The 27,791-nt window shown below is 36.9% G+C and overlaps 2 protein-coding genes across 2 annotated transcripts in view; one reads left to right on the forward strand and one right to left on the reverse strand.

The window, feature by feature from the left end:
- LOC128555113 (target of rapamycin complex subunit lst8-like) overlaps positions 1-27,791 on the forward strand; it is a 494,046-nt gene that overhangs the window by 106,057 nt on the left and 360,198 nt on the right. The window lies entirely within an intron of this gene.
- The window catches only part of LOC123544129 (transformation/transcription domain-associated protein-like), a 51,549-nt gene continuing 50,485 nt past the window's right edge, over positions 26,728-27,791 (reverse strand). Inside the window, exon 6 of the mRNA XM_053536574.1 lies at positions 26,728-27,120. Coding sequence (XP_053392549.1) covers positions 27,072-27,120 — 49 coding nt within the window. The 3' untranslated portion in view covers positions 26,728-27,071. The remainder of the gene's footprint in view (positions 27,121-27,791) is intronic.

Below are 27,791 nucleotides of genomic sequence, written 5' to 3' on the forward strand. Positions count from 1 at the left end.
CGTCAAGTTTACTTTCCGGATTAAGGAAAGTAATTTGCGGGCCAATAAAAGGAAATCCACACTGTAATGTCAGGTAAGTTTATTTATGAAATAAAATTCCTCCACGCAAGAAAAAGAAGAGCTCCGGACAAACTTCAATTTGATTTATGACCTCCAAATGTGACCATGACCTTTTAGATAGGAACATGGGGTTTGCGCATGACACACCTCATTGAGGTAAACATTCATGCCAAATATAAACAAGATTTGTCCATGCATGTCCGCATTATGGTCCAGACAAAATCGGACGGACGCATGGACAGACACAGGCACAAACACCGAAAGTGGTGACTATATCAAGCTGACCGCAAGCAGGCTCGACAAAAATGGACTGTTTCATCATTCAGTTTGGGCAGTACCAAATCTTACTCACAGAAATGTTCACCTAAAATTTACTGACAATAGTGAGATGTGCAGGCTGATCTTGGTCTGCAGTGGTCGCAAAGGCAAAACCACTTGCCACCAGTAGTCTAAAGGTTAACTTAAAGAGATTAAGACTTGCCAGGGAATACTGTAGTTATTCCTATTAAAAGCCAAATAAATTCTGTAACAAAATACTCACTCTAAATTAGAGGTATACATCTGGTTGATCGATTCATAGATGTCTTCCACACAAAGCCAGGTGATTTCATGCTTACAGCCATTGGAAAACAACCACTCTCATCCTGAAATTATCAATAAAAAGAAAAGAAAAAGCTGACAAAAGAATGGAAGAAACATGGCTTAAAATATTCGAAGCTAGTAGATATGAAGTTATCAAGAGGTACTCCCAAAAGTTTTATATTTAAATAGAGAAAATATCAGATTTCACAGAACTGGAAAATGGAGACACTGGCTATTAAATAAAGGAACAAAAGTTTAAATATTTTCTGCTGTGATACTGGCTTACTTCAAAGAAAATTCTTTTAGTTATTGAACAGATGCTATTAACTGTCACAATTTTGACCATTTCATTGATCTAAACTATTTGACCTAGGTGTGTCGGTATAAAGAATTATGTTCAAGAGGAGAGTATAACAAAACTTAACCCTTAGTCATGAGTATTTTTATAATTCTGAAAGTGTATGTGAACTTGTTCTGCATGAGCAGCTACACCAAGGCCTTATCATGTCCAATAAACTTATAAGTGCTTACTTTATAACATGTCTTAAAAGAAATTAGATTGAATACAAAAAAAACAAGAGGGCCATGATGGCCCTATATGGCTCACCTGTTATCATTGCACTTGAGGACAAGAAGGTCCTCAGAAAAAATATCTAAATCCAAAGGACAGGAACAACAAAGGGAAGAATTTAAACAAAAAGAAAAAAAAAATTCTAACAAGGTATAGATGTGTCAAAATACACCTAAAAATTGGAGGTACCATCCATGTTGTACCACAGAAAAGTGGTCTCGGTTTTTCCCTACGGCCAATAATAACAAGAGGACCATGATGGTCCTGAATCGCTCACCTGTCCCCACATGACCCAGTTTTAAACCGAGTATGATGTCGTTTTTTTCTATTATTTGATATTGTGACCTAGTTTTTGAGCTCATGTGACCCAGTGTTGAATCTGATCTAGATATCATCAAGATAAAAATTCTAACCAATTTTCATGAAGATCCACTGAAAAATATGGCCTCTAGAGAGGTCACAAGATCTTTTATTATTTGACCTACTGACTTAGTTATTGAAGGCACGTGACCCAGTTTCGAACAAGACCTAGATATCATCAAGGTGAACATTCTGACCAATTTTCATGAAGATCCATTCAAAAGTATGGCCTCTAGAGAGGTCACAAGGTTTTTCTATTTTTAGACCTACTGACCTAGTTTTTGACCGCAGTTGACCCAGTTTCAAACCTGACCTAGATATCATCAAGATGAACATTCAAACCAATTTTCATATAGTTCCCATGAAAAATATGGCCTCTAGAGAGGTCACACAGGCTTTTTAGTTATTTGACCTACTGACCTAGTTATTAAAAACACGTGACCAAGTTTCGAACAAGACCTAGATATCATCAAGGTGAACATTCTGACTTATTTTCATGAAGATCCGTTGAAAAGTATGGCCTCTAGAGAGGTCACAAGGTTTTTCTATTTTTAGACCTACTGACCTAGTTTTTGACCACAGTTGAACAAGTTTCGAACTTGACCTAGATATCATCAAGATAAAAATTCTGACCAACTTTCATACAGATCCCATTAAAAATATGGCCTCTAGAAAGGTCACAAGGTTTTTTTGTTATCTGACCTACTGACCTAGTTATTGAAGGCACGTGACCCAGTTTCGAAACTGACCTAGATATCATCAAGGTGAACATTCTAACCAATTTTCATGAAGATCCATTCACAAGTATGGCCTCTAGAGAGGTCACAAGGTTTTTCTATTTTTAGACCTACTGACCTAGTTTTTGACCGCAGTTGACCCAGTTTCGAACTTGACCTAGATATCATCAAGATGAACATTCTGACCAACTTTCATACAGATCCCATGAAAAATATGGCCTCTAGAGAGGTCACAATGTTTTTTTATTATTTGACCTACTGACCTAGTTTTTGATGGCACATGACCCAGTTTCGAACTTGACCTAGATATCATCAAGATGAACATTCTGACCAACTTTCGTGAAGATCCCATGAAAAATATGGCCTCTAGAGAGGTCACAAAGTTTTTTTATTATTTGACCTACTGACCTAGTTTTTGTCCGCAGTTGACCCAGTTTCGAACTTGACCTAGATATCATCAAGATGAACATTCTGACCAACTTTCATACAGATCCCATGAAAAATATGGCCTCTAGAGAGGTCACAAGGTTTTTTTATTATTTGACCTACTGACCTAGTTTTTGATCGCAGTTGACCCAGTTTCGAACTTGACCTAGATATCATCAAGATAAACATTCTGACCAACTTTCATACAGATCCCATGAAAAATATGGCCTCTAGAGAGGTCACAAGGTTTTTTTATTATTTGACCTACTGACCTAGTTTTTGATCGCAGTTGACCCAGTTTCGAACTTGACCTAGATATCATCAAGATAAACATTCTGACCAACTTTCATAAAGATCCCATGAAAAATGTGACCTCTAGAGTGGTCACAAGCAAAAGTTTACGCACGCACGGACGCACGCACGGACGCACGCACGCACGGACGACGGACGACGGACGCTGCGTGATCACAAAAGCTCACATTGTCACTTTGTGACATGTGAGCTAAAAAAGTTACTAAAAATAAGCTATTTATAGTAACGTAAAAGGGAAGTAATTAAAAAAAATATACATTGTAAGTGAACAAAAGAAAGATCTGCCAAATAAATCTGTTGACATAAATGAAATTTCAGATCAGTATCTTCATTAGTTAAGGAGATATACCCATTTTAATTTGAAATAAAGGTAGGTAATTTGACATAAAATCAGTCCATAGTTATCTACCCTGATTGTCTCACCCCAACTAATAACAATAATGAAATTTCAAATACGTCCTATAAGTACTTACTGATATAAATCCATTTTGATTACAATCAGGGGAGGTAATCAGATATAAAATAACTCTGGAACCTACGATTGGATCTGATTTGTCATGGAATCCAAGATTTATTGTTGTTGAAGACATTTTGGACGTTTGTATCAAATAAAACCATAAATGAAGTCTCTATATGGCTGCAAAAGCCAAAACAGCCAAATTTGGACCTTTAAGGGGCCATAACTCCGGAACTCATGATGGAATCTGGCCAGTTCAAGAAAGGAAGCAAGATCTTGTGGTGATACAAGTTGTGTGCAAGTTTGGTTAAAATAAAATCATAAATGAAGCTGCTGTTGTGCAGACAAGGTCAAAATAGCTAATTTTGGCCCTTTCAGGGGCCATAACTCTGGAACCCATTACGGGATCTGGCCGGTTCAAGAAAGGAACCGAGATCTTATGGTGACACAAGTTTTGTGCAAGTTTGATTAAATTCAAATCATAAATGAAGCTGCTATTGTGCAGACAAGGTCAAAATAGTTAATACTGGCCCTTTCAGGGGCCATAACTCTGGAACCCATGAAGAAATCTTGCCAGTTCAAGAAAGGAACCGTGATCTTATGGTGATACAAGTTGTGTGCAAGTTTGGTTAAAATAAAATCATAAATGAAGCTGCTATTGTGCAGACAAGGTCAAAATAGCTAATTCTGGCCTTTTCAGGGGCCATAACTCTGGAACCCATGATGGAATCTCGCCAGTTCAAGAAAAGAACCAAGATCTTATGGTGATACAAGTTGTGTGCCAATTTGGTAAAAATCAAATCATAAATAAAGCTGCTATTGTGCAGACAAGGTCAAAATAGCTAATTTTGGCCCTTTCAGGGGCCATAACTCTAGAACCCATAATTGGATCTGGCCAGTTCAAGAAAGGAATCGTGATCTTATGGTGATACAAGTTGTGTACAAGTTTGGTTAAAATAAAATCATAAATGAAACCACTATCGTGCAGACAAGAAATTGTTGACGCACGCACGGACGGACGCACGCACAGACGACGGACGAAGGGTGATCACAAAAGCTCAATTGTCACTATGTGACAGGTGAGCTAAAAAAAAAAGACCTAGAACAAAGACGAATCTTGAAAATCCTTAATTGCACCTCTCTCAACAGAGGAACAACAGTTGTCTAGCAAACCGCTGGCCCAGAAATGTAGATCTGTTGCTCCCAAACGATTCCATCTTGCGGATATATTGTCACCAGAATCCTTAATGGTACTGTTAGTAGTCTTGATTGGCAGTCAAAAGGATCAAAGAATTTATAACAGACTGTGAGACAGACCTTAAAATATGGAAAAGAAAAAATTGCTGAAAATGGAAGGCGAAAAGAACCTGACAATTTCCGATTCCCATCTCTCTCAACACTGGAGAAACCATCATCTAAACACTGCCGGCCAAATATTGTAGACCAGTATCTCCACGCTGCGGATATATTGTCACTGGGATCCTAAATGGCATCGATAGCTGTGTGGATCAACAGTAAAAGGATCTGTCAGGCCTCGACATCAGTAAAAAAGGGGAAAAAAAACTTGGTCACAGCCAGAAAACAGCACCAATGGAAACCTATCATATAAGTACTTTATTTACCAAAGTTAACAATAATAATTTACTGCTAAATCTAAAAGACCATAACAAAATTGAATGCATAAAAAATCTCCAAGGTGTAGCAAACTCATGACTATCTTAAATCTACTGGCACTACATCATGCACTGCTATCATTTCAGCTTCCTACTTTTTAACCTTCACCTGAACAAAGACTGCAAAGATGGCTAATTAAAAGAAAACTTAGCAAAAATGAAAGCTAGCCAAGCTTCATCAGATACAAAACCAATATTATACTGAATAAAAAAAAGCTAACCAGCTATTTGCTACTTTACCAATATTTTGAAAAAATTAACATTTGAAAGATAAATCCTAAAGTTGATACTGGTTACATGTAATTTATTTCAAAATGTACTTTTCTAAGCTTTAACTTGTATCTCAATAAAAAAAACAACTTACTTTGTAGTAAAACAGAGGCTGATTATGTGAGTGACTTGAAATCAGCTTGACAGAGTAACCAAACTTTCACTTCACTGCAGAAAAAAATTGGCTGCTGTACAACCATTCTATACTATATGAAATACAAGGTTTTTGCCACTGATTTACTTAATAATAATACTCAATCCTATTTTACCTTTGAGTGGCATTCTATTGAAAGATAAAAATGCAAACTTACTCGAGTTTGTGCATTTTCCACTGTAACTTGAAAACTCTATTAGAAATAAAAACCCATTTAAAAATACTTTGCCAGAGTGATACAAAAATTTAATCAACTTTAACCTTGCAACTGTGTTTTACAAATTAAATAAACTCAAAAGTTCTTACCACTTTACAACACACAAAAAATACAAATATGCCATGCCACTGTCTCTAACAGAATAACCTAACTCTGCCACTGCTTTACAAAATCATTAGTTCTACTGTCTGGTCATTGTGTTTTAAAATACAGTGAAACACCGCTCGCTCGAGGTCGCAAGGGGATGAGCAAAATGCTCGAGTTATCCATGGTTTCGAGCGACCCAACATTGACCAACATACGAAGAAAATTGAAGTTTGTTTTACCAATTGTCATCGAGACCATTTGCAGAGGAAACGGTGATGCGTAATAATAACACACTCGTGACATTTTCAAAAAACGTATTACAAACGTTATTTATGATAGATCGTAATTGGCACATGTGAAGAAACAGCTGACATTTTTTTTTTATTTGAAATACTGTAATCGAATTCACGATTTTCTTCTCCAAATTAAGATCTCATAATTATCGTCTCAATTTTATGAAAAGGCTATCTTATTTCCTCTATTTGCATGCAAACAACTGTTGATTTAAATATTAAAAAGATTCATAATTTCTTTCGACCCGGCAGAAAAAGTGTGGGTTTAAAAAAATTTTGTCAAAAAAATTTTTTCTTCCACTTTTTCACCAATAATTAATCTCATTATCAGTAAAATATACCGAAAAAACTAAATAAAAGAAGTTTTGGGAAATAGACCATGCAATTCTCCGGCGGCAAAAATTTTAAATTAACCGTACTTTCGACCGCCGAAGGTGTAAAAAATTTTTGACACCCTGCCGGTTTGCCAAAAAGCAAAAAAGAGTAAATTAAATACACAGGGCCCAGGGTCATGCTCGGCGATCGTTTTTCCCCGATGCTGCCCCCGCCATGGTTTTTACATAGAAAAATGAAGGAAAATCGGCCGGGAAAAATTTAATTGTCGGCACCCCGGGTTTGCTCGAGCCCACGATGTCAGCGAGCGGGTTTCATGCAACAAAAAATTTTTGTTTTTTGTTTCACTCGCACTTTTTACTAAAATTCATTTAACATTATTCACGACTTTCTTTCAGCTTATACAAGTAATTCTTTGACATCTTTCAATCCCAAAAAAGCATTACATTGCATTAACTTGTAAACTTTATTCTAGTAATATTTTCTTTTTAACTTTATTCATGATAAATGATTTTTTTATTTAAAAAGATTTCTGTTTTAACAAACTTTTTAAGTAATTTTTTCCTTTTATTGTACCTACCACCCCCAAATTTCTTCAAATTTACCCAAACAAGAGGCCCATGGGGTCCGAATCGCCCAAACTTTCCCCAGACCGTTTGAGTATGACGTCTTTTTTTTCTTTATTTGACAAGGCCTATTTTTGGGGCTCGGACCCGTTTTGAACTTGACCTAGTTTTTTAAAAGATAAAATTCTGAAAATTTTCAAAAAGATCTTGAAAATATGGTTTAGAGAGGTCACAAGGTTTTTCTTTATTTGACCTATTGACCAGTTTTTTTAAGGCACATGCCCTTTTTCAAACTTGCCCTAGATATATCAAGGTAAAACATTCTGACTTTTTTCATGAAGATCCATAAAGGGTAGGGCCTCTGAGAGGGTCCAAGGTTTTTCTATTTCAAGCCCTATGACCTAGTTTTTGATCGCAGTGGACCCAGTTTCGAACTTGACCTAGAATCATAAAAAAAATTTCAGCCCCAAACTTTATACAGATCCCATGAAAAAATGGCCTTAAGAGGTCACAAGTTTTTTCTTATTTGACCTATGACCACTTTTGCGGAAACCCCCAATTTAAACTTGCCTAGATATCATCAAGATGAACATTCTGACCAATTTTTATGGAATCCATTCACAAGTAGGCCCTGGGAAGGTCAAAAGGGTTTTTTTCATTTTTAGACCTACTGACCTTTTTTTTGACCGCACATGACCCTGTTTAAAATTTTGACCTAGATATCACAAGATGAAATAAAACCCAAATTTCAGAAGATTCATAAAAAATTTTTGGCCTTTAGAGGGGACAAAGGTTTTTTCATTATTTCACCTACTGACCTAGTTTTTGAGGCACGGACCCAGTTTCGAATTTGCCCTGATATATCAAGATAAAACATTCAGACCAATTTTCATACAGAACTCATGGAAAATATGGCCTCTAGAGAGGTCAAAAGGGTTTTTTTTTTTTTTGACCACTGCCCTTTTTTTTGGGGGCACGTGCCCCCTTTGAAATTGACTTAGATTCATAAAGGGAACATCTGCCCAACTTTCTGAAGTTTTCATGAAATAGGGCCCTTAGAAGGTCACAGGTTTTTTTCTTTTTTTTAGCCCTCTGCCCTGTTTTTGACTGCAGTGACCCAGTTTCGAATTTGACCTAGAATCATCAAGATAAACATTAGACCAATTTCAAAAAAAGACCCCTAAAAAATATGGCTTTAGAGGGGGTACAAGGTTTTTCTTTATTTGACCTCTGACCGTTTTTGATGGCAGTGACCCATTTTTAAAAACTTGCCCCTAATATCATCAAGGGAACGTTCTGCCCCAATTTTCATGAAGATCTTGTGAAAATAGGGCCTCTAAAAAGGTCACAAGGTTTTATATTTTAGACCAACCCCTTTTTTGATCACACGTCCCAGTTTCGAACTTCCCTAATATATCAGTTAAAATTTAAACCAACTTTTATACAGATCCCATGAAAAAAGGGGCCTTTAGGAGGTCAAAAGGTTTTTTTCTATTATTTGACTACGCCTATTTTTTGAGGCACATGCCCCAGTTTTGAATTTGACCTAATATCATAAAATGAACTTCTTAAATTTTTATGAAGATTTTGTAAAATATAGGGCCCTTAGAGAGGTCAAAAGGGTTTTTTCTTTTTTTAGCCTAGACCGTTTTTAAAGGACGTGCCCCCAGTTTCGAACTTGACCTAAAATTTTCATCAAGTTGAACACTACCAATTTTCATGAAGATCCCTGAAAATTTCCCCCTCTGAAGGTCACAAGGTTTTTCTATTTTTAGACCTCGACCAAGTTTTTGATGGACGGACCCTTTTCAAACTTGCCCTAGAATTCCCAAAGATGAACATTCTGCCCCTTTTCATAAAGATCCGAAAATGTGACCTTTTAAGATTCACAAGCAAAAAGTTTACGCAGGAGGACGCACGGACGCGGACACCGCCGATCACAAAAGCTCACCTTGTCACTTTGTGACAGGTGAGCTAAAAATACACATTTCCTAAAAAATTGTTGATAAAACACATTTTTAATTGATAAAACTAAACAGCATTAAATTAAGTTTATTACTGGGATTTTCTCTGAATGGCTACAGTTACAGAATTGAGAAATAATAATTATGGTACTCTAGTTCTTTGGACTGTCAATTTTGCAGTGGCTATGAAACAGTACAGTCTGCAGTCCAGTCAGGAGATAAGTAAATCACAAAGTATTCCTCAGCAGTCAAATTTTTTTCAACACAATTTCAAAAAACCCTCAAAAACACACAAAAATTAATAAAAAAAAAAAAGTCTTGGAAGACCAAAACCCAAAAACATATTTGTATTTAAAACCTTCAACTCTAAATAATTCTTACACTTAAGATAAAGTTGTTTTGAAATGGAAAACTAGAAACTCATTCCCAAAAATGCGCCTTTCCTAAACAGTGTCGGCATTTTGGGGGGAAAAAATTTTTTGGAGCAGGGTCTAGCACTGAAGAATTTTAACGAAAAAAAGTTTATTTTTTTGAATAGATTTATTATATCTGAAGCCGTAAAGTCATTTTCAAGTTTTGATAAATTATACACATTGTGAAAATGTGGAAAAAATTACAGGCCCGGTTTTTAAAGTAAATTTGGCATTTGGGCTACATTGGGGGACTGCCTTAAACTAAAAAACACCTAAATTGTTTGTTACAAGAAAGGTGACGGGTATTACAAGACAAAATTTTTTCCAAAACATTTGTTACTAAATTAAGTTATTATGCCAATCAATAGCAGAACAAAATATGTACTAAAAGAAATGTGATGAAAATTTTTCTTTATTTTTTGTTTTACAATACACAGTAATTTAGTGTATTGATAACTGACTCTAATTGAAATTTTTATTTTTCTTTAGTAACATTTAATTTTTTCAAATTTTTTTTAACAATTCCAGCTTGAAAAAAAAAATAAACTAGAAAATGCTTTGAAAAAAAAGGGATGTCTCCCCCCCAAAGCAAAGTCCCATAGGCAAGAAGAATAGGGGTAGGGGAAAAATCAAAGAGACACTGAGGTTGGTGCAAAAAATCATCTACTTGGGGTCAGTATCCCGCTAAATTTCAAAAAACTTTGGCCCCAGTGGTTTCAAATCACTGTTTTGGGTCCCGGACCTTGATCAAAAGGGCCTCAAAATAAATAAGGGGATCTATCTGCTGCCAATCACCTATTAAGTTTCAAAAATTGTGGTCAAGTGGTTTCAAATATTTCCAAAAAATGATTTTACATGAAAGGACACTGTGACCTGACCTTTAATAGACGACCCAAAAATCAATAGGGGTCCTCTCGGGATGTTTAATCATCCAAAGAAGTTTTTAACATTTGGGTCAAGGGTTCTCAAGTTATTATTGGACGGTTATCAAGTTTAGGCCCCTGTGACCTTTGGGCCCTTTTAAGGAGGGGACCCAAAAACTAGGGGTCATTTTCTCTGCATGACAATCCCTATGAAGTTTCAACATTTGGGTCGGGGGTTCTCAAGTTTTTTATTGGGGAAGGTTTTTTCCCTGTTTAGGCCCTGTGGCCCCGACCTTAACAGAGGACCCTAAAAAATTTGGGGCATTACTCTGCAGACCAATCTCTATGAAATTTCATATTTTGGGAAGTGGTTCTCAAGTTACTGATCGAAAAGGGTTTTTAAGTTCGGGCCCCCGAGCCTTTACCCTTTTCCCAAGTGAACCCAAAAACGTTAGGGGGGATCTACCGCAGACCAATCATCCATTTAAATTTAACATTGGGGCAAGTGGTTTCAAGTTAAGACCAGAAATAAATTTTTAATGTTCAGGCCCCCTGTGACCTTTACCTTAAGGAGTGACCCCAAAAAGATAGGGGGCATCTACTTTGCATGACCAATAAACCTATGAAATTTCAAAATTTTGGGCAAGTGGTTCTCTAGTTTTGATCGGAAATGGTTTTTTAAAATTCAGGCCCCCGTGACTTGACCTTTGATGGGTGACCCCAAAATCAATAGGGGTCATTATTTTGGCCAATCATCCCATGAAGTTTCAACATTCGGGTCAATGGTTCCTATTATTTCGGAAATGGTTTTCAATGTTCAGGCCCCGTGACCTTGACCCTTTACGGGGTGACCCCAAATCAATAGGGGTCATCTATTTCGGGACCCAAAACCATGAATTTCAGCATTTGGGGCAAGGGTTCTTGTTTTTGATCGGAAATGGTTTTCAATGTTCAGGGCCCCTGTGACCTTGACCTTTTTCGGAGTGACCCCCAAAAAAATAGGGGGGTTTTACTCAGAACCCCAAAACCCCGAAGTTTTAAGGCGGTTAAAAGGTTTCCGTTATTTCTCGGAAATGAAGTGTGAGTCGGGCGGAGGACAGAAGGACGGAAGGACGGGCAAAAACAATTGTCTCCGGGGGAGACAAATTCCTTGCTGATTGGCATTTGAATTACATAAAATACAAATCTAAAAAAAAGCTGGCAAAATTTTTCTCCCATCTACCATGTTACTATCCTCTGGCAACAGTAATTTTCAAGCTGGCTTGGTGGAATTCTTTCCCCAAAGCTGTACGGGTAATGGATTACAGAACCCTTTCCCAAAAAGTTGTACGGACTGGTTTCTTTCTCCGCATACTGGTTGGGACAGATGGCTTGTGGAATTTCTTTTGGGTTTGGGGCCTTAGAAGCGTTTTTACACCCATTGGCCGTAAAATTTTGGACATTTGATGTTGGTGGAATTTCCCAAAAAGCTGTTGGAAGCGGCCAAGAAAAAAACGGGGTTGGAAGCTTCCCCACCAACAGAGGGTTGGGGAGGTGGGTTGGGGGAAATTTTCCCGCCAAAAACTGGGTGGATGGACACTGGCTTGGTAGAATCCCCCTTTTGAAACTGTCTTTACAATATTTGACATAATTTAGGCTTTTCAGGTGGTTTGGTGGAAAATTTTTCCCGCAAAGCTGGAGGGGCCTGGGTTGGTTAATTCCTCCTTTTGAAGTTGTCTCGAAGTTAATTTGGAAAATGTAAAGGACATTGGGGGTTGGTGGAAATTCCTTTCCCCAAAACTGGAGGGACAGCTGGCTTTGGGAAAATTTCCCCCTTCGAAATTGTCACAACGTTCTTTGGACAGAAAAAAGGACTTTATTGGGCAAAAAGGGCAGGGGTATGGAGGTTTTCGGCTTGTGGAAATCATCCTCAGCAGCTGGAGAGAGCGGGTTGGTTGAATTCTACAAGGCGCAGTTCTGGCCAAGGGCCCAATGGTCGAATTTTCCCCTCTTAAACAAGGACAGCTATTTATGGAGAAGTACGGGACAGCTACCCTGGGAATACCACCCCAACAACAGAACCCGACAATTTCTTTTGAGCAAAAGCCATGAGGGCAGTAAAACAAGTAAGTAGAAAGAGACTTTGACTTTTTTTCAGTAAAAAGACTTTTTCCATCCCCCAGTTCTTTCAAAAATTTAAAACAAGAGTCAGTTTTTAATACCCAATTCAAAAAAGGAATTTCGATTTCCCTTTAAGGTAGAATTACTCTAAACAAATAATAAAATAATCAAAAATAAAAAACCCTTTAACTGTGAAATTTTTGGACAATTTTTTGCTTTATTTTTTCAAAAAAACATTTTTGAAGAAATCCAGCCATTAAACCCCATGCCTAATTTCGTACCATAAAAATACTTTAAATAAACCCCTTTTCTTTACGTAGTGGTTTTAAGGTTAAGCTCCCTTTTTCAATCTTTGAACAGGGCTCCCTCTTTTTTCTAAAAAGATAGGTAAAGCCCTTTGATATGGGGGAAGTAAGAAAAAAAAAAATGTGTTATTATTTATTTGCAATGCAGATATTTTTATAACATTTCAGAAAGAAAGGAATGGTGATGTCTCCTACATTACCATATCATCCCCCATTCCTGAATTTTGTCCAAAAAAACATGTGCCCAATTTTACATTTCCCCTTTCAATGTGTTGAATGGCAGTTTTCTACAAAACCCGTACCAGAATTTTAACTTTGCCTTATTCTACCCTACCCTAACAGTACAAGATTTTTCTAAAGAAATTTTCAAATGCAAGAATAGTTTTGTTTATATATTGTAACCAAAGCCTTTTCCTTTGGCTTTTATCACCAGACCAGAGTCCTGCAACGAAAATTTTAGTGTTCCCCGAGATTCGGATGTATGTTATTTAATTTTGGACAAATTTTGGATGAATCCCCCTTATAAAATACGTGATCAGAAATAAAACTTAAGTAAACCTTCACTTTGAATTTAAAGCCAAACCCCCCCCAAAAAAACATTCAATAATTCCAAAAAACACACTTGATTAGTGAGTTATGATTTAAATGAAGTTCAGTAGAACATAAAAATCATTACAAATAAAAATTTATGGGAAAAAAAAGAAGAAAAAAAAATGTCCCACAAATGCAAAAAAAAAAAGAGGGCCAAGATGGCCCTAGGTCGCTCACCTAAAAACACACCATAACAGTGTTTTAAAAAATGTTGACCTAGTGATTTTTATGGAAACAAAAATTTTAAATTCTGACCATTTTCATTAATTGGGCCAAAAAAAAATTTTCTCTTGCTAAAAAAAAAGCATTTTTAGAAGACCTGTTTTGAACTAGATGACCCATTTTAAATCACCTAGATTTTTTCAAAGGAATATTTCTGACCCCAAAATTTGGAAGGGCAATGAAAAAACACCTCATCACATAACATGTTTTTCTTTGATTTTACTGGACCTGTTTTTTAGTCAGATGACCAATTCAAATTGACCTGATTTCATTAAGGCAAACACCCGGCCCCTTTCAAAAAAATCAATTGAAAAAAAAAAAGTCTCTATCGCTACACAATATTTTCTTTAATTTGACCTGTGACCTGTTTTTGACCCAGATAACCCATATTCAAAATCGACCTAGTTTATCAAAGCAATCACTCTACCAAAAAATTTAGAAGATCAAAATTTAAAAATACATCCTCTTTTCATACACAAAGTTTTTTTGATTTGACCTAGGACCTATTTTTGAACCCAAAGACCCATTTCGAACTCGGCCCAGTTTTTTTTTCAAGGTTTTTCATTCGAAAATTCATGAAGATTAATTGAAAAATACAGCCTTAGATACACAAGGTTTTTTTTTGTTTGACTGTGACAGTTTTTTACCCCAAGACCCCTTTTTGAACTCGGGCCCAGATTTCATCAAGGTTTTCATTTTGACCAATATTCATGAAGATAATTGAAAAATACAGCCCCTATCGAAAACCAAAAGGGTTTTTTTTTGATTTGCCTATGACCTATTTTTGCCCGAGATGACCCCTTTTGAACTCCCCAATTTTATCAAGGCAAATTCGACCAAAATTCATCAAAATCAATTTAAAAAAACAGCCTCAAACGCAACACAAGGATTTTCTTTGATTTGACCTAGTGACCTATTTTTGACCCGAGATACCCTTTTTGAACTCAGCCTAGATTTCTCAAGGTTTTATTCTGACAATATTCTGAAGAATAATTGAAAAAAAAAAAAGCCCCTTTCGCTACACAAAGGTTTTTTTTTTTTTGACCCAGGACCTAGATTTTTGGGGGGCCCGAGATGACCCATTTTTGAACTTGGGCCCAGATTTCACAAGGGTTTCATTTTACCAATATTCAGAAGATTAATTTAAAAAATACTGCCTCACGCATACACAAGGTTTTTCTTTGATTTACCTAGTGACCTATTTTTGACCCCAGATGACCATTTCGAAATCGGCCCCTAGTTTTTTTAAGGTACATCTGACCAAAATTTATGAAGGGAAAATTGAAAAAAAAGCCTCATCGAACACAAGGTTTTTTTTGATTTGACTAGGCCTTTTTTTTTTGACCAGATGACCCATTTTTAACTCGGCCTAGATTTCATCAAAGGTTACTTCTGACCAATATTAGGAAAATTAATTTAAAAATCCCTCTATTTATCCAAGGTTTTCTTTTATTTGACCTAGTGACCTAGTTTTTGACCCGAGATGACCCCTTTTCGAACTCGGCCTAGATTTTATCAAGGTTATCATTCTGACCAATATTCATGAAGATTAATTGAAAAATACAGCCTCTATTGCATACACAAGGTTTTTCTTTGATTTGACCTAGTGACCTAGTTTTTGACCCGAGATGACCCATTTTCGAACTCGGCCTAGATTTCATCAAGGTTATCATTCTGACCAATATTCATGAAGATTAATTGAAAAATACAGCATCTATCGCATACACAAGCTAAATGTTGACAGACAGACGACAGACGACGGACGCCGAACATCGAGCGATCAGAAAAACTCACCTGAGCATTGCCTCAGATTTTGATGTGTGGATTTTCACTAAACCAAGTAAATGGCCTGGCTACAACTGATGCACACATTGTATGATATGGTAGTACCTATTACTTTGTTATTTTGAGGGCTGACTTAAACACTATCATACAGTACTCTTCCGCACTAACAGTGGCAGAAAAACACCTTATTCTACCTTATCATCCCTATCCACTGAAATTCAGTTCAAAAATACAACCCTTAAGATGCAGTGATATGGTAGTTTCTAGAAACCTTTAGCCAATATGCCTTTGCCTTATCCTACCATATCCCTATCAGATTATTTTTAAATGTAGAAAGTCGCAGCTTTTCAGTCTTAATTGTAGTCAATTACCTGGCCTCCGCTTGACTTTGTTTAAACCGGCCTGGCTATCTATAAGAGTTGACAAAGTAAATGATAAGGTAAAAGTATCTTAAACTGTATTTAATTGTGGGGCATAAAGCATATTGGCAGACACCTTTCCTAAAACACTACTATGATTATTGCATTTAATCTAGAATATTATCAATGCCTGCATTTAATTAACATTATATGCTTTATTCAACCTAACCAGCTCCAGCTTAATAATGTGGTGATATGATATAACAACTACAGTCAACATTGTTACAGTGACCTTCCCTAATGCAATGGCTGGCACCTTCCTCCTAACAGTCTGACACTTCAAAAATATGAATTTACTTGCTTAAAGCATTAGAGTGACTAACCTTTCTTAAAATGTTTTTTTCCTTTAATGCGGTTTATGATGAAGTAATGCAATATGAAAATAACATCCAGTATTGAACCCAATGGTTGAAAATATTGTACTTTGTGAAATAACAGTTATATATGAGCATGAAACTCAACCTGTATAATACTATAATAGCAGTTCAATAGCCAAACATTTCTGCTATAATAATTTAGTTAATTCTTATAAAATGTAGCCAGTACCTAATGACAAAGTTTATAACAACAAGGCAGTCTGAAAGACAGCTAAATCCCCCGCCACTGCTATGGATAGTGAAAGGGTAAAACCTTTGATTTTAGCTGTGACCTTGACCTTGAACTGACATGGCTGACTCATGAATTCTGCACAACGTCTTGATGAGGTGATCATTTGACCAAAGTTTCATGAAAATCCTTCAAGGGGTTTAGGAGATACAGAGCTGAAACCTTTGACCTTCAGTTGTGACCTTGACCTTGAGTTGACATGGCTGACTCATGAGTTCTTGATGAGGTGATCATTTGACCCAAGTTTGATGAAAATCCTTCAAGGGGTTAAGGAGATACAGAGTGGACACCAAATGGAAGGCTCAAACCTTCGACCCTAAGTTGTGACCTTGACCTTGAGCTGGCATGGTTGACTCATAATTTCTGCACATCATTCTGATGAGGTAATCATTTGACCCAAGTTTTATAAAATTCCTTCAAAGGGGTTTAGGAGATATAGAGCGGACACGAAATGGAAGGCTCAAACCTTTGACCTTCAGTTGTGACCTTGACCTTGAGCCGACATGGCTGACTCATAAGTTCTGCACATCGCCTTGATGAGTGATCGTTTGACCCAAGTTGATGAAATCCTTCAAGGGGTTTAGGAGATATAGAGCGACACAAAATGGAAGTTTCAAACCTTTGACCCTAAGTTGTGACCTTGACCTGAGCTGGCATGACTGACTCATGGGTTTGCACATCGTCTTGATGAGGTGATCATTTGACCAAGTTTTATAAAATTCCTTCAAGGGGTTTAAGAGATATAGAGCGGACACAAAATGGAAGGCTCAAACCTTGACCTTGAGTTGTGACCTTGACCTTGAGCCGGCATGGCTGACTCATGGGTTCTGCACATCGTCTTGATGAGGTGATCATTTGACCCAAGTTTTATAAAATTCCTTCAAGGGGTTTAGGAGATATAGAGCGGACACAAAATGGCAGGCTCAAACCTTAGACCTTGAGTTGTGACCTTGACCTTGAACTGACAAGGCTGACTCATGGGTTCTGCACATCGTCTTGATGAGGTGGTCATTTGACCCAAGTTTCATGAAAATCCTTCAAGGGGTTTAGGAGATATGGACCGGACACGATTTTGTTACGGACGGAAGGATGGACGGACGCAGACCATTCCTATAATCCCTCTGCCACGGCGGGGGATTAATAAAGGGTAACCATCAAGTTAATACTTATAAAAAACAAGAGGGCCAAGATGGCCCTAGGTCGCTCACCTAAGAAACACTCCATAACAGTGTAAAACATGTTTGACCTAGTGATTTCATGGAAACAAATATTCTGACCAATTTTCATTAAGATTGGACCAAAAAATTGGTCTCTTGCGATAAAACAAGCATTTTCTTAGATATGACCTAGTTTTTGACCCTAGATGACCCATGTTCAAACTCGACCTAGATTTTATCAAGGCAATCATTCTGACCAAAATTCATGAAGATCAACTGAAAAATACAGCCTCTATCACATACAGAAGTTTTTTCTTTGATTTGACCAAGTGACCTAGTTTTTGACCTCAGATGATCCATATTCAAATTCGACCTAGATTTCATTAAGGCAATCAACCTGACCAAATTTCATAAATATCAACTGAAAAAAACAGTCTCTATCGCATACACAAGATTTTTCTTTAATTTGACCTAGTGACCTAGTTTTTGACCTCAGATAACCCATATTCAAAACCGACTTAGTTTTCATCGAGGCAATCACTCTGACCAAATTTCATGAAGATCAATTGAAAAATACATCCTCTATTGCATACACAATGTTTTTCTTTGATTTGACCTAGTGACCTAGTTTTTGACCCCAGATGACCCATTTTCGAAATCAGCCTAGATTTTATCAAGGTAATCATTCTGGCTAAATTTCATGAAGATCAGTTGAAAAATACAGCCTCTTTTGCATACACAAGGTTTTTCTTTGATTTGACCTAGTGACCTAGTTTTTGATCCCAGATGACCCATTTTCGAACTTGATCTAAATTTCATCAAGGCAATCATTCTGACCAAAATTCATCAAGATCAGTTGAAAAATACAGCCTCTATTGAATACACAAGGTTTTTCTTTGATTTGACCTAGTGACCTAGTTTTTGACCCCAGATGACCCATTTTCGAACTTGGTCTAGATTTCATCAAGGCAATCATTCTGACCAAAATTCATGAAGATCAATTGAAAAATACAGCCTCTATCGCATACAAAAGGGTTTTTACTATGACCTAGTGACCTAGTTTTTGACCCCAGATGACCCATTTTCGAACTCGGCCTAGATTTCATCAAGGTAATCAATCTGACCAAAATTCATGAAGATCAATTGAAAAATATCGCCTCTATCGCATACACAAGGTTTTTCTTTGATTTGACCTAGTGACCTAGTTTTTGACCCGAGATGACCCATTTTCGAACTCGGCCTAGATTTCATCAAGGCAATCATTCTGACCAAAATTCATGAAGATCAATTGAAAAATACAGCCTCTATCGCATACACAAGGTTTTTCTTTGATTTGACCTAGTGACCTAGTTTTTGACCCGAGATGACCCATTTTCAAACTCGGCCTAGATTTCATCAAGGTTATCATTCTGACCAATATTCATGAAGAAGAATTGAAAAATACAGCCTCTATCGCATACAGAAGGTTTTTCTTTGATTTGACCTAGTGACCTAGTTTTTTACCCGAGATGACCCATTTTCGAACTCGGCTTAGATTTCATCAAGGTTATCATTCTGACCAATATTCATGAAGATCAATTGAAAAATACCACCTCTATCGCATACACAAGGTTTTTCTTTGATTTGACCTAGTGACCTAGTTTTTGATCCGAGATTACCCATTTTCGAACTCGGCCTAGATTTCATCAAAGTTATCATTCTGACCAATATTCATGAAGATTAAATGAAAAATACAGCCTCTATCGCATACACAAGGTTTTTCTTTGATTTGACCTAGTGACCTAGTTTTTGACCCGAGATGACCCATTTTCGAACTCGGCCTAGATTTCATCAAGGTTATCATTCTGACCAATATTCATGAAGATTAATTGAAAATACAGCCTCTATCGCATACACACAGCTAAATGTTGACAGACGACAGACGACAGACGACGGACGACGGACGCCGGACATCGAGCGATCAGAAAAACTCACCTGAGCATTGCTCAGGTGAGCTAAAAACGTAGCCAGTATATATTGACAAAGTTCGTAACAATAAAAGGTAACCATTTAGTTAATTCTTATAAAATGTAGCCAGTACATGTAAATGTAGCCAGTACTTAATGACACAAGTTCATAACATTAAAGGGTAAGCTTAACTGGTAATATTCCTACATCTCTGTCTGCCTTAATCTGTCATAAAAACATTTAACAATGAATAGCCAGTACCTTAATCATTCAAGTATTTGAAAAAGAGCAGCCAGTATATTTGGATCAGACATGAATTTATTAAATGATTCATTATAAAATTGCCTAATAATGATTAATCATCTTGAAAAATAAAGCCATTAATTCTAGCTAAAATATAATGAAAAAAAAAAAATTCTATTTTGGACAAAAATATAATTCCAGTATTCCAATTTGTAACACAATGGCTAGGAATTTTTAATCTTTACTTCTTAATGCAGTCATACATTTACCTGCACTGATGATGGGTATTTTACAATGAAAAAGGCGTCCGTTTATTTATCTCTTTGCCTTATTCTGTCATTATAATTACAAATAACCAGTAACCAGAAGATTGAATGGCAATTTTGAGCATTAAATATAGGAATTTTATGCAACTTTCCATATTAAATAAGAGAAAGTAAGATTACTTTCATGATGATCTTAAATGAAATGAATGGCGGATGATGACCTAGTGGCTAAGTGTGTGACGCTTCCCTATTAAGGACTACTGGTTAGAGCCCAGTAACACCAATATACCTCCAGATTGCAGATAATGGACTGACGAACACCGCATACTAAAACACTACTTGTTTACTTACTTTAAATAATCATGAGAAACTAGACAAATCTTCCCTCCCAATTTAGGCATACTTATTTCTCCAACACTTCAACTTGGAATTTCTACTGAGAAAGCAGCAAACATGCAAAGTGCAGTGCAAGGGAAGGAGGTGTACAGTGCAAGGGAGGAATGCATGCCACCTTCTCAACTGAATGTTCCTTGTCAAAGATCAGAGAAATAAATGACTGCAAAAAAAAATGTTTTTAAAGCATTTATGAAAGAAAAGCTCAAAAATAAAAGTAAGTAGATTAAGCAAAGCAAGCTTGGATTCAGTACTTGGTGAAAGATAATACAGACCTTTCTGGAGTTACCAAGATGGAATTCTCCATGATTATGTTCTCAAGACCTAACCAGATTATATCTGTACATTCAGTAACATAGTGCCAGTCACTACATATAGCACATTAATTTGGACTTTAGACCATCCTTCTTTGTGTTAATTTATCAACACTGCTGATCAATGTAGTAACTCTTAAAGATCTGCTCTGGAGTTATATGGTTTATAAATTCAAGGGACTTAACCCTGAAGTAACTTCTCTAAACTGACATTTTTATCACTCTTGACATAAAATTTATGCAGAAATACGTAAGACCAATATCAAAGAAAAAATACAAAATTTGTATTAAGTGCATACACAATTTTCTAAACATTCAGTTATTCAAGGGCAGTAACTCTGAAAATCCTTGCATTTTACTGAGAATCCTATCGTGTATTGCTATAGCCAAGATAAATAAACCTATCCTTTTACTGACTTCTATTCACATTCAACTTTAACAAAATCACATGTCATTCAGTACAATAATAGCTGAAAGTGACAAACCTACTTCAAAGTCCCATAAAAAACCTTCACTAAAACTTCTATGTGATAATAAGACAGGACTTTGTCAAAATTTCCAAACAGCTATACTTTTGCTTAAGATTTTGCTGGAAGTTGACACAAAGTTCCTAAAGGCTGCTTAAAATTCTACACTATTAAATGTAATAATAAAAAATTCACAGGATGCCCAGGAAGTAAGGAATGGCAATAACAAAGGCATTGTTTCTAAATTTTAGTGGTTGCCACTCAAGCTGAGAAAATAGTATCAAACTGTTTTCGAGGATCTGTATTGTAAACATAAACAAGAGGACCATGATGGTCCTGAATCGCTCACCTGTCCCCACATGACCCAGTTTTGAACTGAGTATGACGTTGTTTTTTTCTATTATTTGACACAGTGACCTAGTTTTTGATCGCAGTTAACCCAGTTTCAAATCTGACCTTGATATTATCAAGATGAACATTCAGACCAACTTTCATACAGATCCCATGAAAAATATGGCCTCTAGAGAGGTCACCAGGTTTTTTATTATTTGACCTTCTGACCTAGTTATTGATGACACGTGACCCAGTTTCGAACTAGGCCTAGATATCATCAAGTTGAACATTCTGACCAATTTTCATGAAGATCCATTCAAAAGTATGGCCTCTAGAGAGGTCACAAGGTTTTTCTATTTTTAGACCTACTGACCTAGTTTTTGATCGCAGTTAACCCAGTTTCAAATCTGACCTTGATATTATCAAGATGAACATTCAGACCAACTTTCATACAGATCCCATGAAAAATATGGCCTCTAGAGAGGTCACAAGGTTCTTTTATTATTTGATCTACTGACCTAATTATTGATGGCACATGATCCAGTTTCGAACTTGACCTAGATATCATCCAGGTCAACATTCTGACTAATTTTCATGAAGATCCATTCAAAAGTATGGCCTCTAGAGAGGTCACAAGGTTTTTCTATTTTTAGACCTACTAACCTAGTTTTTGACCACAGTTGACCCAGTTTCGAACTTGACCTAGATATCATCAAGATGAATATTCAAACCAACTTTCATACAGATCCCATGAAAAATATGGCCTCTAGAGAGGTCACAAGGTTTTTGTATTATTTGACCTACTGACCTAGTTACTGAAGGCACGTGACCCAGTTTTAAACTTGACCTAGATATCATCAAGGTGAACATTCTGACCAATTTTCATGAAGATCCATTCACAAGTATGGCTTCTAGAGAGGTCACAAGGTTTTTCTATTTTTAGACCTACTGACCTAGTTTTCGACCGCAGTTGACCCAGTTTCAAACTTGACTTAGATATCATCAAGATGAACAATCAGACCAATATTCATACAGATCCCATGAAAAATATGGCCTCTAGAGGGGTCACAAGGTTTTTTTATTATTTGACCTACTGACCTAGTTTTTGATGGCAGATGACCCAGTTTCGAACTTGACCTAGATATCATCAAGGTGAACATTCTGACCAACTTTCATGAAGATCCATTGAAAAGTATGGTCTCTGAAAAAGATGGACCACAAGATGATTTGTTGCTTTTGTTAATTGACTGACCTTAGTATCGGACGTCCTGCACGTGACCGTTCTAACTGTGACTTAATTCATCAAGATGAAAATCAGACCAATATCAAGATGACCGACCATGAAAAATATGGACCTCAGAGGTCAAAAATTTATATTGCCTCGACCAGTTTGGTGGCAAATAGACAGCCTTTCACTTGCCTAGATTCACAAGGTCTTCGGTACAACTTGAGAAGATCATTGCAAGTATGCATCTAAGGATCCCAAGGTTTCAATTAAGACTACATGACCTAGTTAGGAATTTGAACGTTGTACGGTTTCGAATTGACTAATATCAAGTCAAGAAATAACATCTGACCTAACTTTATAAAATCCTTGAAAACTGCCTCAAAAGTGCCTTTGCAGCTAGTGCAGACCAAGATCAGCCTACACATCCTTGCCGGCTGATCAAGGTCTGTACTGTTCACTATTCAGTCAGTAAATTTTCAGTTAACATCCCTTCGATAAACAAGTGAATGAAGTATTGCCATGCAATACAAAGTCCCCTACTGGAAAGCAACTAATATTCTCTACTGCAGTATAACATAATGAACTCAGGTATCTGTCAATAATGTATAAACAACATTGTACTATATATACAATATGTTATAACAAAACACTTGGATTAAAATTTGTATGTATAAAAACCTATTGTTTGGCCTATTATCAAAAAGGTATCTTATAAGTTATTTATAGTAAAAAAAACAAAAACAAAACAAAAAAAAAACAACAAGAGTGCCAGAATGTCACAATGTACGCCCATCATAGCAAATTTCTTTACACTACCACCTCTATTTTCAAATGGAATTCTAATTCTATGGTTGTTTAGTAATTATTGTAATTCTTTGTTTTTCTGAATCCACAAAAAAAACTCCTTATCAGGCAGAGATACCTTAAACAAGAGGGCCAAAATGGCCCTATATCGCTCACCTGTTATCATTGCACTTAAGGACAAGAAGGTCAAAAAATCATAATCAAGATCAATCAAAAGAATTATGAGAAAATATAGTTGAAATTTTCTTAAAGTTACTTCAAATAAAATTATTTTCAAATCAGGCCAGTAGTTTCATGCCCGAACGATTACATCAGAGGAGGTTAGGAGCAAAATTTTGACTGATGAAGCCCAAAGGACAGGAACAACAAAGGGAAGAAATTTAAAATAAATCTAAGTCCTCAGAAAAAATATCTAAGTCCAAAGGCCAGGAAAGATATGTCAAAATACACCTAAAAATTGGAGGTACCATCCATGTTGTACCACAGAAAAGTAGTCTCAGTTTTTCCCTACGGCCAATAATAAAAAACTTACTAAATAAGCTATTTATAGTAACATAAAACGGAAGTAATTAAAAAAAATTATTGTAAGTGAACAAAAGAAGGTTCTGCCAAATAAAAACAAGAGCACTGCAATCGACGCAAATGCAGAGCAATATACACACAAAACAAAGTAATATGACCTTTGACCCCTAAGTATGACCTTGACCTTGAAGTGAGCCATCCGAAACATGTGCTCTGCACATCGTTTCGATAAGGTGAACATTTGTGTCAGGTTTCTTTGAAATCCTTCAAGGGGTTACAGAGCGGAAGGGAAATTGCTAACCAACAGACATACAGACGGACACCCAAGGCGATAACATAAAATGTCCCTTCGGGCGTATAAAAAGGAATCAAGATCTTATGGTGATACAAGTTGTGTGCAAGTTTGGTTAAAATCAAATCATAAATGAAGCTGCTATTGTGCAGACAAGGTCAAAATAGCTAATTTTGGGCCTTTCAGGGGCCATAACTCTGGAACCCATAATGGAATCTGGCCAGTTCAAGAAAGGAACCAAGACCTTATGGTGACATAAGCTTTGTGCAAGTCTGATTAAATTCAAATCATAAATGAAGCTGCTATTGTGCAGACAAGGTCAAAATAGCTAATTCTGGCCTTATCAGGGGCCATAACTCTGGAACCCATAATGGAATCTGGCCAGTTGAAGAAAGGAACCAAGATCTGGTGGTGATACAAGTTGTGTGTAAATTTGGTTAAAATCAAATCATAAATGAAGCTGCAATTGTGCAGACAAGGTCAAAATAGCTAATTCTGGCCCTATCAGGGGCCATAACTCTGGAACCCATAATGGAATCTGGCCAGTTGAAGAAAGGAACCAAGATCTTGTAGTGATACAAGTTGTGTGTAAATTTGGTTAAAATCAAATCATAAATGAAGCTGCTATTGTGCAGACAAGGTCAAAAAAGCTAATTTTGGCCGTTTCAGGGGCCATAACTCTGGAACCCATTATGGGATCTGGTTGGTTCAAGAAAGGAACCGAGACCTTATGGTGACACAAGTTTTGTGCAAGTTTGATTAAATTCAAATCATAAAAGAAGCTGCTATTGTGCAGACAAGGTCAAAATAGCTAATTCTGGCCGTTTCAGGGCCATAACTCTGGAACCCATAAAGGAATCTGGCCAGTTCAAGAAAGGAACCAAGATCTTATGGTGATACAAGTTGTGTGCAAGTTTAGTTAAATTCAAATCATAAATGAAGCTGCCATTGTGCAGACAATGTCAAAATAGCTAATTTTGGCCATTTCAGAGTTATTGCCCCTTAAAGGGCCAGAATTTGCTATTTTTGTGCGTCAACAATTTCTTGTCTGCACGATAGTGGTTTCATTTATGATTTTATTTTAACCAAACTTGCACACAACTTGTGTAACCATAAGATCTTGGTTCCTTGGTTCCAGACAAAATGGAAAGTTACATCAAAATCCCTCCATGAAAAAAGAAGGAATGTTCCAGACAGTCATTCTTGTAACTGAACTTTGGCCTCTATGTGTGACCTTGATCTTTGACCTAGGGATCAGGTTCTTGCGCAAGACACCCTGTCTCATAGTGGTGAACATTTGTGCCAAATAATATTCAAATCCTTTTGACATGACAAAGTTATAAACAGGACAGGAAAAAAGTCCTGCTGACCTTTGACCTCCAATTGTGACCTTGACCTTTGAGCCAGGGTCCGGGGATTTCCGCATGACACATTGTCTCATCATGGGAAATATTTGTGCCAAGTGATATTAAAATCCCTTAATGAATGACAGAGTTATGGACCGGACACGAAACAGACCCTGTTCATGCCATGTTAACATCTGACTGCCAAGTGTGACCTTGGCCTTTGAGCTAGGGGTCTGAAAGTTGTGCATGACACATCTTATTCTTGCATATTTCTCTGGCGTTTCCGGTGATTTTACCCATGCCGGCAAAACCCATCTGGTACCCCACATGCAAGATGACTCTAGTGCTGTTAATGACAACTAGTGGTTCATGCACTGATAATATATTGTTTATGTAAAAATACGAAAAAAGCAGGTACCTTGATAGTTTCTCTCCGTTCCTTATAGTATATTTCTTGATTCAAAATACGTTAGTTTACCATAAGAACATAACGTTACGCTACAAACGATAAAACTTAAGTGGAACTTTGTTATTGTGCGTTACGCAAAACAACATGACGTCTCATCTGCTTATGGACGTTAATTTCCCGTGCTCTACTATAAGAAAGAGTGCTACAAAGAAAATACTTCTACCTGTTATTTGTAAAATACGGTGTGCAAGAAAAATAATCTGCCAGAATAAAATGCTAACATGTAGACAATATGCAAGAAAAAATATTAGTCATGTGTTTACGAATTGGATGGAAATATCTGTCCCTCGGCCACCTGCGCATATGCGGTAATTCGGCAAGCCTCATTACCGCCCATTGCACAGGTGCCCTCGGGATGGATATTTCTATCCGATTTGTAAACACATGACAGATATTATTATTATGAGGTATATTAGTGCCAAATAATATTAAAATCCCTTCATGGATGGCAGAGTTATGGACCGGACAGGAAAAAAGCCCTGTTGACCTTTGACCTGTGACCTTGACCTTTAAGCTAAGGGTCCGGGGTATGCGCATAACAGGTTGTCTCATCATGAGGAACATTTGTGGCAAGTAATATTAAAATCCCTTCATGGATGACAGTGTTATGGACTGGACACGAAATTGCGGATGGACGGAATGACAGATGGAAAAGCGCATTCCTATAGTCCCTGAAACTGGTTTTCAACCAGTAGGGGACTAATAAATGGTATTGCCCAAATTGAATGATGGACAAATCCGTTTTAGAAAACTGTTGAATACAGTAAATTTAAAGAAGATATACTTACCAGTACTAATTGAAGATACTGAAGATCCATGCAGTAGTGGTTTAGTAGAGTGAAGGCAGAAGACATACACAGCACTTCGCACCATTTCATATCACCTTGGGAACAAAGTGTCTAGATCTCTACACAAGGACCATCATCATTTCAGTTTCCATGCATGGAAATAATGAAAGTATCTGCACTCAAGCCTGAAATTAAATAAGCCGAAACAGGAAAAAAAAAAAAAGCAAAATTATTTTATGTTAAGTTTGCTTAAATATGGAAAGAATTCAATATTGCAGAAGTGAGCTACATGAGAACAATTCCGACAGACTGGCCAGTCCTGATAGAGGATGGCAAACATTCATAGAAATCTGAAAGAGAGAAAATCCTGCCCGGTCCTGGCAGGCCTTGAACCTGAAAAAAATACAAAACCTGCCCAATGTATGTTCCGTCCAAGTAAAACATGCATTAGAAGACATAGGCAGGGTATTGACCTGAAATGAATAAGAAATCCTTGCAATCCCTGATTTCCGTCTCACTCAACAAAGGAACAACTATCATCTAGCAACCCGCCGGCAAGGATTGCAGATCAGTCACCCCCACACGCTTTTATCTTGCGGACATATTGGCACCGGGTCCTCGATAGTCACGATAGCAGTCTTGATCAACAGTTAAGGGATCTGCAAGGCCTTGAAACCTGAAAGAAATATTCTGCTGCTTCTGTATCCTCTGCAGTCTTAGGCAGACCTTGGACCTGGAAAAGATGAAATCCTGCCCACCTCATAAAGGTTGTCCTAGGCAGGTCTTGACGCTGAAAGAAAATCCTGCCGACTGTATGTATGGACGGCACATACAGTCAGTTGTCATTGGCAGGCTT

This window comes from Mercenaria mercenaria, chromosome 2 (genome assembly GCF_021730395.1).
Source record: "Mercenaria mercenaria strain notata chromosome 2, MADL_Memer_1, whole genome shotgun sequence".
NCBI lineage: Eukaryota > Metazoa > Mollusca > Bivalvia > Venerida > Veneridae > Mercenaria > Mercenaria mercenaria.